The following is a 12,494-nucleotide window of genomic DNA, read 5'->3' as shown; positions in this document are numbered from 1 at the left end:
CCCCTTACCTGCGACTGTCAGCTCCCCTGGTATTCAACAGGGCCTCACGTCTGCGTAGACGTGTTTGGGACTGTCCTGCCTGTAGCAACTGGGCGGCCTTTGGGTTTCCTGAAATGCCCCCGAGCGGAGCAGTCTTAAGCAGGTCTACTCAGAAGGAAGCTCTGCTGGATTCAGGTGAGGGCGCCTATTTGCAGGACTGGAGCCTCAGGCTGCAGTTCAGTAAAGCGAGGAAAGGACAACCTGTCCTATCGAAGTTTTGCTGTTGGGGAGGAGGGGTTTTGGCACTTTCCCGCTGTAGATGGAGTGACCAGTTCCTTTTGTTTGCTTTTCAAGCTTTGGGAAGAGGATCTTCTAGCTCAAAAGACATTTTGGCAAACAGGAACTTTCATGATGAAACATGGCATCCTGTGAGCTCCGTTGTGAATTTTTGCCTTTGGAAGGAAGTGGGCACAGTAATAAGATTGTCTTAATAAACTTTGCATTGGTGCAACCTCTAAAATGTGATAGTTTTTAAAAGATCCTTTATTTATACATGCCTATTGCTTGTTGGCTAGAGCTGGGGCTCCCAAACTGTAGCCTGGGAGGTCCTTTCAGGTGGGCCATAGCGTGCCTGTGAAAAGCAGCCGGCATCGTGCCTGTGAAGGGGGCGTGCTGGTGTAGGGCTTTAAATATTTACACTGATTTTTAATTGTATTTTATTGCTTCTTTTATTTTTTATATTCTCTTACTGTATTTTACACTGGGATCCAAATGGTAATTCTACAAAATACAGCAGGAGAAATAAGACACAACAAAAATACGATTAAATCATGCAGCATCTAGCAGAGTGCATTACAATGGCCACAACAGGCAGTAAAAGCCTTAAGTCATCTGCCAACACTCAACAATTTTCAAGCAAAAACTTTAGGAACCACTAGGCTAGGGAATATTTTCCTTTCTTCTGTGTCATCCCTCACCCCCAAAATTAGAAAGTTTCATGGAAGAGGATCTATCGATGTCTGTTTGCCTTAGTAATGAAATGGCACCTCCACCTTCAGAGGCAGTCTACCTCACAATACTGGCTGCAAAGCAGGGAGGCTGTCACCTCCGTGTGCCACCTGCGAGCTTCTCAAGAGGATGCCAAACACTGGAATAGATGGGCCACCGACTAAGCAATTCTTGTGGTCTTTACTGTTATTTTCCACTGGCAATCTTTCTATTGCTTTGCTTAGAACATTTATAAACATTTATAAACTGCTTAATCAATGTGAACGTAAGCTGTTTTTTTTCTAGAGTTTTATTTATACTCTTAACTGTTTAGGAAAAACGGAGCTAACATTCACAAAACAAACTATCCATACTGGAACTCATTTACAAGGAAGTCACCCTACTACCCTGGAACCTCCCCCACCCCCAATTTTCCCCAGGGGGTCCTGAAAATCACTGTGATAAGCACCAGACAAACAGCAGCAGGGATTTGACCTCCCTCCAGTCAAAACCAAGAGCAACATTTGACTGGATACGAAAGCTCACTTGCGCAGGAACAAGTTGCTGGCAACATGTTACTCCTTTGCAGAGGGAACGGCACTGCTTATCAATCTGCTACTGGGCCAGGTTCAAGGGTGTCATGTTAATTCAAAAAACCCTAAATAACTTGGGCCCAAAGGGTGTCATGTTAATTCAAAAAACTTTTGGTGGTGCTCCATGCCCTGAAGCTCAGTAGCTTTCATCAAGAACTGAGCCTTTAGGGTGGCAGGCCCTGCCCCATGGAACTCTTTTAAAAACTGTAGTGTTCAGACAGGCTTTGGGGATGTGAATTTTTCAACCACTCTTTATCGATGTTTTTATTGAAGTTAATTACCTTTGTATGTTGTACATGTTTACTCACATATAAATAAAGTAAAATAAAGCCCCCCAGGAGACCACAATGAACACCCCCAGAGATAACTGGGTGGGGAAAGTTGCTGCAGAATCTCATTTCCTCTTCCTGCCTTTGGCCCTCCAGATGTTGAACTACAACTCCCATCAGCCCCAGCAACATAGCCAATGGCCAGGGATGATGGGAGCTGCACTTCAGCAAGATCCAGAGGGCCAAAGGTTCCCCACACCTGTGCAAGACTGGCCATGACAGAGCCCCACACTTTTAGATGCTGTAGAAAGCCTTAACACAGGGATAGCCCTCCAGATGTTGCTGAATTACAACTCCCATCATCCCCAGGCACTGGCCATGCTAGCTGGGGCGGATGCAAGTTGTAGCCCAACAATGTCTGGAAGGCATTAAGTTGGCTACTCTTGGACTAAGGGCAAGAGCAAGTACTCCCCACATTCAGAGGGGGTAGAAACTGCTTGAGGATGCTCATTTTTGCAGGCCAGAAAGGTATCTGAAGCAACTGAGGAGTTCTTCAGTAAAGCTCACCTGTCGACTGGCAGCCTGGCCAGCGCTTCAGGATGAGCACTGGCCCAGTTTCTTCTAAAATAGAAGTAGGGAACCTTTGGCCCTCCAGATGCTGCTACACTACAACTCCCATCAGCCTCAGCAAACTGATGATGGGAGCTGTAGTTCAGCAACATCTGGAAGGCCAAAGCTAACCCACACCTGCTCTAGCATCTCATTTTTAAAAAATCTGTTCTTGCAATGCCCCAAAGGATTTTAGAGGCAGGTTTGGTATTATGGAAGGACACAGTCTGACTCGGGGAAGGCCGCCCAATCAGTCCAGCCAGCCAAACACTTTGAACCACAGGTTCATTCATTCTCCTGCTCCTTCGTCATCCCAAAATCACTTTTCCCTGCGCTGATGCTGAACAGGGGGGCAAGTAATTATGTTTATTGCCTCCCTTGGAGGTCAGAATTCCTGCACCACCATTTCAAAACATCAGCCTTGAGATAAATGGAAATTCCACAACAGATTTTTTTTAAAAAATAACACAAAATAAATAAAAAATAAACATGGAAACAAACTGAACTTTTGGGCCTCCTTAGCTGTGGGCATTAGAAAGCCCCCTCCCACCCCACCTATGCTTCTCCCTCCCCACTGAAAAGGGGCAACTCCCACCCCCTTGGATCCTCTTTCCTTCTGCAGTCTGGTAAAGGAATTGGGTGTACCAGCCTTTATATATGAAAATAAAACACTGACTGATCTCCTTTAGCATGACTCCCACAGAGGATCGTGCCTAGAAATGGGAGGGGGGGGAGCAGTTATCGTGCCCTCCCCCTTCTCAAGAGAAAGGCTTTCTTGGCTGCAATTCCTTTTGCTGCAGCTTTCGAATTAGCTCCAACAGATTCATCTGGAGAGTCAGTTCCTGTGAAAGGAAAACAATTATTATTGTTACATCGGAAAGAGCCCCATTCCTCCACCCATGTCAATATTAGGGTGATATATGAAGATATCGACTGGGTTGGGGAGAAGCAAAAATGCACCGAGCCTTATTCCAGCCCTCCTCTAGGCGGTCACTTGCCTGGTCACTTGTGGAAAGTAAAAAATTGCCTCCAGGTGACCAGGAAGTTCCCCCAGCTCATATGTGGCAGAGAAGACTAGGGGGCCATGAGATTTATTTTCAAGGTTGTCTTATCTTTTGATTACCCAGGTAAGGGGCAGTTATCTGTGGAACCTCCTGTGTGGACAAATTAACAACTCTTCTACACACACACCTGAGGGTTTGTTGTAATATAAAACCCAGAGACGCCAGCTTTCTCCAGCGTGCTCTGCTGGTCAACAACTTTCTGATCCAGCTCCAGGACTATTTTCTCATCCATCATCTGCTGTTCATCATGAATCCGCTGCTCCATGGCCTAAGTGACAACAACGAGAGAGAGACAGGAGAGGGAAGGGGACAGGTAACCCAACAAAGGTATCTCCAAATCGAAAGGCGGGAAAAAGACCAGCCGGTTCAAAACGCTGTTGCAGTGAGGGTTTACCCACCCTCCTGATCACGTGGCTGGGCTACTCTTGCAAACAAGCTACAGAGGAAGGAAAATGCCCCACAGGGTCACTAGCCATTGCACAAGCTGCAAGACAACCCCAAATATGGAGGCTGCTCCTTACGCAAAAGTTCAGCCACAGAGGGATCACCAGGGAATTGCCTTGGGAGGGGGGTGGGCCTTACCTCCTGCTCCCTCTGCTGGGCTGCTTTGAGGAGGGGCAAGTTGTGAGGCTTGCAGGACTGCTGCGCCTCCTTGTGCTTATGGTGCATCTCCTGCTTGAGAACTGCAGGCAGAAATGGGGGGCAAGGGAACGACAAAAAGCAGAATGTCATTCGTTTTTCATTCATTCGTTTTTCAAATGTCATTCACGCGGGATAAGAACATAAGAAGAGCCTGCTGGATCAGGCCAGTGGCCCATCTAGTCCAGCATCCTGTTCTCACAGTGGCCAACCAGGTGCCTGGGGGGAAGCCCGCAAGCAGGACCTGAGTGCAAGAACACTCTCCCCTCCTGAGGCTTCCGGCAACTGGTTTTCAGAAGCATGCTGCCTCTGACTAGGCTGGCAGAGCACAGCCATCACGGCTAGTAGCCATTGATAGCCCTGTCCTCCATGAATTTGTCTAATCTTCTTTTAAAGCCATCCAAGCTGGTGGCCATTACTGCATCTTGTGGGAGCAAATTCCATCGTTTAACTATGAGCTGAGTAAAGAAGTACTTCCTTTTGTCTGTCCTGAATCTTCCAACATTCAGCTTCTAGTATTATGAGGGAAGAAAAACTTTTCTCTATCCACTTTCTCAATGCCATGCATAATTTTATACACTTCTATCATGTCTCCTCTGACCTGCCTTTTCTCTAAACTTAAAAGCCCCAAATGCTGCAACCTTTCCTCGTAAGGGAGTCGCTCCATCCCCTTGATCATTCTGGTTGCCCTCTTCTGAACCTTTTCCAACTATATGAACATAATCACCTTCCAGAGCTTGTGTGGTGCCAGCCCCTGCCCCGTCCTCAGGCAATTAGGATTTAGTGACTGTCTGCAGCAACCTTCGCCAACCTGGTGCCCTCCAACTCCCATCAGCCCCAGCCAACACAGCTGTGCTCCCATCAGCCCTCCAGGATTGCACAGCCATGCCAGCAGGGGCTGATGGGAATTGTAGTCCAAAACAGCTGGAGGGCACCAGGTTGGCAAAGGTTGATCTACAGAATGGGGGGCTAGAAGAGGATAGCAGAATGTCTAAACCACCACACAGCCAATCTGTAATTAACCTTATTTCCCCCTTTTAATTATCTGCTATCAAAGCAAATGGTTTGCCATCGCATTTTCTCTCCCCATGACATGGCAAGTAAATGGCTATGCCAATCTGTTGACAGAGCTTAGATATTCATAATTTGAACAATAATATATTCAATACCTGAAATTCTCTGGTATGCAATATTCATAATCTTTGGCTTCAAAAGTCTTTCAGCTCATTCTGTTTGGATAGGTCATGGATTCAGTTTTAGGGGCTAAAGAGTGAAGACTTTAACATGCTTGTTTTAAATTTAGATATCATTTTATACCAGTTTTTTTTAAAGAGTTGTGTGTACTTAACAAAACAAAATGAAAAATCCTATTTTTTTGGTTTAAAGATCATGGATTTCTTTCCACCTTGACCAGAGTTCTCAAGAGGATGTGGGAAGCATTCTTAAGAGCCAAGACACACTTGGTAGAGTCTTCTCTCCCTAATGCTGCAGAGATGCTCAACTCAGGTGCCTCAATATCTACTCAATTTCTGAATTCCCAATTTCTCTCTCCTGCAAAGTGTGTGGTGCAGTTGTGAGAGTGCATATGTGCAGATTGCCTCTGGTCCTGCATGATAATCTCAAACAGTCACCACCTCCTGTACTCATCAACTGGATGAGAGCCCTCATCTCACTCATTAAGAAGAGGAGGCTGAAATCACATATGCATCCCATTGTTTCACCACCCGGAAGGGCGAGGACAAGATGTTGGTTGGTGAGATGCAGCCAATTCATGCACGTGATCTACCCCCTCTTGCCTCGGTGTTCATTGTGCAGCTTGAGCCGCTGGTTGTAGAGGTTTCTTTCCGTCAGGTGCTGGATCTCCAGTAGGCCCTGGACAATCTCAAAGACTGTCCCATCAATGAGAGCCAATGCCAGGTCACTGAGGATGGTGTATGACAGCCTCTGCTGGGAAGAGCTGGAAGGGAAACGCAGCACTGAGTCAAGGACGCTTCAGAGTACAGGGCACAGCGTAACATATGAACAGCCTGTAGGACCAGGCCAGTGGTCCATCTAGTCCAGCATCTTGTTCACACGGTGGCCAACCAGATTCCCATGGGAAGCCTGGAAGCAGAACCTGAGTATAAAGATGGCTACCAATGACTATTAGCCCTGATGGCTACGCTCTGCCTTCAGGGTCAGAGGCAGCATGCTTTTGAATGCCAGTTGCTGGGAGCCACAAGTGGGGAAAGCACTGCTGCACTCAGGTCCTGCTTGCGGGCTTCCCAGAAGATGCAACTGGCTGGCCACTGGGAGAACAGGAGGCAGGATGGGCCCCCTTTGGCCGGATCCAGCTTCAGGGTTCTTCTTCTGCTCTGAAGTTTCTTTAAAAAAACCTCCTCAGCCTCTCTAATGGTGGTAATCAGACAAGAAAACACAGTGACCCACAAAGAACACAGAAACCAGGAAAGTGGATTTACAGTGCAACAGTGCTTTGGAACTTTAGGCTCAACTGGGCTTTCTCTAGTAGGTGGAGAGAGGGAGAAAAACTTCCCAGTATCTACTTTCTCCACCCCATGCATAATTTCATGCGCCTCTGTCATGTCCCCCTCACCTTAACTCGTTTTTTCTAAACTAAAAAAGCTCCAAATATCTTAACCTTTCCTTATACGCTAGTTGCTCCAACCCTATGACCATTTTGATAGCACGTCTGTCATAATACATAAATGTACGATACAGAAACAACTAATAAACGCGTTATGTCCTGAAAGTTGCCACAGTATTCTTTTCGTTGTTTTATGATCATTGTGGGTGCCTCTTTTTCTGCAGAACTGCCTGCAGTTGCAAGTCATTTCAGGGCACAGTAAGTGACTACTACTACTACTACTAATTTATACTATAGAAATTAATAATTTGGTAAGTCCTGAAGGTGCCACAAGAATCTTTTGTTTTATGACCATTTTGAATGCTCCTTTCTCTGCAGAATTGCCTGCAGTTGTAACTTGCTTTGAGGCACTTTATGTAGTAAGCAACTAACAAAGGTTATTATTATTAATAATAATATTTACACTATAGAAGTAAATAATACATCTGGTAAGTCCTGAAGGTGCAGCACGACTCTCTTGACTGAGTAGGGAGAAACACAGATAGATCTAGGAAAACATTGTACATTCTATCAATTATTTTCTAACATCCTCATTAAACTGGCATCTTCCACCCCCAAGCTTGACCTTTTAGCATTTTAGCATGTGTTTTGTTTTAAATTTTTAAATTGTGTTTTAAATTGTTTTTTCAAAGATGTATTTTAAATTGTATTTGTTTTTAGTTACTGTAAACCGCCCAGAGAGCTTGGGCTATGGGGCGGTATACAAGTAGAATAAATAAATAATAAATAAACAATGATCAGGGGGCGGGGGGGGCTCTTCCTGCAGAACTGCTTGCAAGTCGTAAATTGCTCTGAGACATTTTAGGTAGCAAGCGACTAACAAATGTAGTAGCAGTAGTCATCATCATCATCATCAATTTGCAATTTTGTTTTTTCTATTAAAATGGTGAGCTGCCCTGCGTGCTGTTTCTGCAGAAAGGCAAGACAGAAAACGTTGCAACCGAACAAGAAGAAGAATAAACAGCCAGCCCGGCCCCCACCCGGGCACCCCCTGACTAGGCAGCGGCCTTCCCCCGCCCCGAGGCTCCTCCAAAACAGCCCCCCAAGCGGGGCGGGTGCCCCCGGGCGCCCCACCTGGGCAGCTCCTTGACGAGGGCCTGCAGCTCGGAGAGGAGCTGGTAGTGGCGCGCCTGCTGCCGGGCCTGCCGCTCGCCCGCGCCGGCTCCGGCGAGGCCTGTCCCCGCAGCGGCGGCGGCGGCGTCCTCGTAGGCGAAGCCCGTCCCGAAGCGCGCCATGGAAGCAGGCGGCTAGGCCGGAGCGGGGGCCTCCGCTGCGGCCTTTCCTATCCTTGCCCGCTCGGCCTCCGCCTCTCGCTGGAAGGCGGCGGCGGCGGCTGGCGGGACCTGCCCCAGATCAGGCGCTTCTCTCTTCAGGCCGCGGGCGGGCGGGCGTGTCGAGAGGCCGCCCCCGCGAGTGCCTCTGAGCATGGGCAGAGGGCCCTGCCTCTTTAACCCCCCCCCCAAAAGCAGAACCTGAAGTATTTTCTCTTGCTTTTTGCGTGCCCTGTGTAAGGACGAGGTGCTTCTGAGCGATAACAGAGTGCCTCCCCTCCCCCGTCTCCAAACTGAAGTATTTCTTTTACTTTTGGGTCTGCACAGCGAGGGCTAGGTGCATCTGAGCATGGGCAGAGTGTCCTCGCCCCTCGCGAAAGCAGAATCTGAAGTATTTTTCTCTCGTTTTTGTCTGTGCAGAATGAAGACTAGGAGCTTCTGAGCATGGGCAGAGGGCCCTGCCTGTTCGCCCTCCCTCCGTCCCAAAACCCCAGAACCTGAAGCATTTCTTACACTTTGGGGTGTGCAGAATGAGCACTAGGTGTCTCTGAGCATGAACAGAGTGACTCACCCCCTCCAAAAGTAGAAACTGAAATACCTTATTTTGCTTTTGTCTGTGCAGAATAAGGAGTATGTGCCTCTGAGCATAGGCAGAGGGCCCTCCCTATCTCCCCAAAGAAGAATGTGAAGTATTTTCTCCCTTTTTTCTGTGCAGAATACAGGTGGGAGCCTTTGAGCATGGGCACAATCCCCTCACCGCTAGCAGAATGTTTTTTGGGGTACAAAGTGAATGCAAAGGCATAAATTATCTGTGATTCTTTCTGATGCCTGTTAGTGGAACAGGTTTTCCAAGGGCACGTGTTTGCTCCTGGCCATTCATTATTATTTTTCCTTCAGCTGAGCCTCAGCACAAATGGGCATTTTATTTTTATTTTTTGTGTACCTTTCAGGGTCTCAAATACAAAAATGACCAATGGGGCAGGTCTGGAGTACCACTGTTGACCTCTTTTACCCAGGAGTCCCAGCCAATGGTTATTTCTTAAAATGAACAATGTGCGGAGTTTTCCTCCCGGCCTCCGCTCAGCAGAACAGTTAATACATAAAAGCGTAGCACCTCTGAGCATGTTTATAAAGTTCCCCCCCTTTAATCAACAAAAACATGCTTTTGTAAAATAGGGATGTAAAAGTCAGTGTATGTTTGTTAAATTTAATTCTGGCTCTTCACCTCAAGGTTGGCTCACAGGCATTAAATTACGATACGAAATTGTTCTAGAGCTGAGCCCAATCTAGCTTTCAAATAACTTCTGGGGCTGAGCCTTGCCGTCAGTTAAGGCCTTGCAACCAATTCATGTGTTTGCTCAGTAGTAGTGTCATTGTTTATATTTCAACAAGCCTTTTAAGTTGAGACCTATCCCAGTCTGCATCTGTGTTGGAACTGCTTTTTAATATGTTCTTAAACTTTCTTTTTTTAAATGTTTTTAATCTTAGAAGATGTTTTGATAGCTTTTTTGAAGTAATGTTTTTGAAGATGTTTTTGTTTTAATGTGTTTTAAAGTTTGTTTTTATGATGTTTTAATGTTTTTAGTGCTTTTGGTTGCTGCCCTGGGCTCCTACTGGGAGGAAGGGCGGGATACAAATTATTATTATTATTATTATTATTATTATTATTATTATTATTATTATTATTATTATTATTATTATTATTATTATTATTATTAATAATAATAATAATAATAATAATAATAATAATAATAATTTGATTTATATCCCGCCCTTCCTCCCAGCAGCAGCCCAGGGTGGCTAACAAAAGCACTAAAAACACTTTAAACATAATAAAAACAGACTTTCATATTCATATCTCCACTCTGGCATCCTTTATGTTACTGCAGACAATCTTAGGTTGTGCTTTTTCAACGGTCTGCTCTTCATTGATGCCTGCCAAATTGTTTGGGAGCTCCGTAGCTCAGTGGTTAGAGCATCTGCTTTGCACACGCAAAAGGTCCCAGGTTCAGTCCCCGAGGGCATCTCTAGGTAGGGCTGGAAATGTCCCCTGAGAGCTGCTGCCAGTCAGTGCGGACAATAGTGAGGTAGGTGGACCAATGGCTGGACTGTAAGGCAGGTTCCCCCTCCAAGCCACTCTTTGTGTTGCCTTTTGGAGCCATCCCAGAACTGGCTCCACGCAGCAGAGGATAAAGCCTCTCCAAACATTCCTGACTCCTTTTGCCCTTTTATTGACCAGCCTTCCCCAACCTGGTGCCTTCCAGATGTTTTTGGCTGGGGTGGATGGGAGCTGGAGTTCAAAGCATCTTTAAGGCACCAGGTTGGGGAAGTCTGCTCTATGCTGTCTTGACTTCTCCCACAATTCCTTGCGCTCCCCCTCCCCACAACCCCTCTTAATAGCTACCAGATGTAGGTCCCCAGCGTTTTCTAATTCGGCTAGCAAGAGCCGCCGTGCTCAGGATTCTGTCGTTTTCAGCTGCCTGCCTGTCTCTGGGAAGGGCAGGGTGGGTGGTGATACCGTGCCCCAGGAGGGACTTAATACTGGGAACGATCTATCGTCCCCCTGATCAAAATGCTCAGGGAGACCTTGAGATGAGATATGAAATTGAGGAAGCATCCAAACTAGGAAATGTGGTAGTAATGGGTGACTTCAACTACCCGGACATAGACTGGCTGCATATGTGTTCCAGTCATGACAAAGAAGCAAAGTTTCTAGATACTCTAAATGACTATTCCCTAGATCAGTTGGTCATGGAACCGACCAGAGGGACGGCAACCCTGGACTTAATCCTCAGTGGGGACCGGGACCTGGTGCGAGATGTAAGTGTTGTTGAACCGATTGGGAGCAGTGACCACAGTGCTATTAAATTAAACATACATGTAACTGGCCAATTGCCAAGAAAATCCAACACGGTCACATTTGACTTCAAAAGAGGAAACTTCACAAAAATTAGGGGATTGGTAAAAAGAACGCTGAAAAACAAAGTCCAGAGGGTCACATCACTCGAAAATGCTTGGAAGTTGTTTAAAAACACTATATTATAAGCTCAACTGGAGTGCATACCGCAGATCAGAAAAGGTACCGCCAGGGCCAAGAAGATGCCAGCATGGTTAACGAGCAAAGTCAAGGAAGCTCTTAAGAGGCAAAAAGTCTTCCTTCAGAAAATGGAAGTCTTGTCCGAATGAAGAAAATAAAAAAGAACACAAACTCTGGCAAAAGAAATGCAAGAAGACAATAAGGGATGCTAAAAAAGATTTTGAGGAGCACATTGCTAAGAACATAAAAACCAACAACAAAAAATTCTATAAATACATTCAAAGCAGGAGACCATCTAGGGAGACAATTGGACCCTTGGATGATAAGGGAGTCAAAGGTGTACTAAAGAACGATAAGGAGATTGCAGAGAAGCTAAATGAATTCTTTGCATCTGTCTTCACAGTGGAAGATATAGGGCAGATCCCTGAACCTGAACTAACATTTGCAGGAAGGGATTCTGAGGAACTGAGACAAATAGTGGTAACGAGAGAGGAAGTTCTAAGCTTAATGGACAATATAAAAACTGACAAATCACCGGGCCCGGATGGCATCCACCCGAGAGTTCTCAAAGAACTCAAAGGTGAAATTGCTGATCTGCTAACTAAAATATGTAACTTGTCCCTCGGGTCCTCCTCCGTGCCTGAGGACTGGAAAGTGGCAAATGTAATGCCAATCTTCAAAAAGGGATCCAGAGGGGATCCCGGAAATTACAGGCCAGTTAGCTTAACTTCTGTCCCTGGAAAACTGGTAGAAAGTATAATTAAAGCTAGATTAACTAAGCACATAGAAGAACAAGCCTTGCTGAAGCAGAGCCAGCATGGCTTCTGCAAGGGAAAGTCCTGTCTTAGTAACCTATTAGAATTCTTTGAGAGTGTCAACAAGCATATAGATAGAGGTGATCCAGTGGACATAGTGTACTTAGACTTTCAAAAAGCGTTTGACAAGGTACCTCACCAAAGGCTTCTGAGGAAGCTTAGCAGTCATGGAATAAGAGGAGAGGTCCTCTTGTGGATAAGGAATTGGTTAAGAAGCAGAAAGCAGAGAGTAGGAATAAACGGACAGTTCTCCCAATGGAGGGCTGTAGAAAGTGGAGTCCCTCAAGGATCGGTATTGGGACCTGTACTTTTCAACTTGTTCATTAATGACCTAGAATTAGGAGTGAGCAGTGAAGTGGCCAAGTTTGCTGACGACACTAAATTGTTCAGGGTTGTTAAAACAAAAAGGAATTGCGAAGAGTTCCAAAAAGACCTCTCCAAACTGAGTGAACGGGCGGAAAAATGGCAAATGCAATTCAATATAAACAAGTGTAAAATTATGCATATTGGAGCAAAAAATCTGAATTTCACATATACGCACATGGGGTCTGAACTGGCGGTGACCGACCAGGAGAGAGACCTCGGGG

The 12,494-nt window shown here is 45.9% G+C and overlaps 1 protein-coding gene across 1 annotated transcript; it reads right to left on the bottom strand.

Moving 5' to 3' along the window:
* Positions 1-1,796: 1,796 nt before the first annotated feature.
* On the bottom strand, positions 1,797-8,338 carry DGCR6 (DiGeorge syndrome critical region gene 6). The gene is made up of 5 exons (XM_061602317.1): positions 7,859-8,338; positions 5,937-6,097; positions 4,084-4,184; positions 3,629-3,769; positions 1,797-3,279 (listed from the first exon to the last, which is right to left on the bottom strand). Exons 1-5 carry the CDS (start codon positions 8,017-8,019, stop codon positions 3,196-3,198), a joined length of 648 nt encoding a protein of 215 aa, XP_061458301.1. The 5' UTR covers positions 8,020-8,338; the 3' UTR covers positions 1,797-3,195.
* Between the last annotated feature and the right edge of the window lie 4,156 nt (positions 8,339-12,494).

This window comes from Rhineura floridana, chromosome 19 (assembly GCF_030035675.1).
Source record: "Rhineura floridana isolate rRhiFlo1 chromosome 19, rRhiFlo1.hap2, whole genome shotgun sequence".
NCBI lineage: Eukaryota > Metazoa > Chordata > Lepidosauria > Squamata > Rhineuridae > Rhineura > Rhineura floridana.
This window is presented reverse-complemented; position numbering and strand designations above follow the sequence as displayed.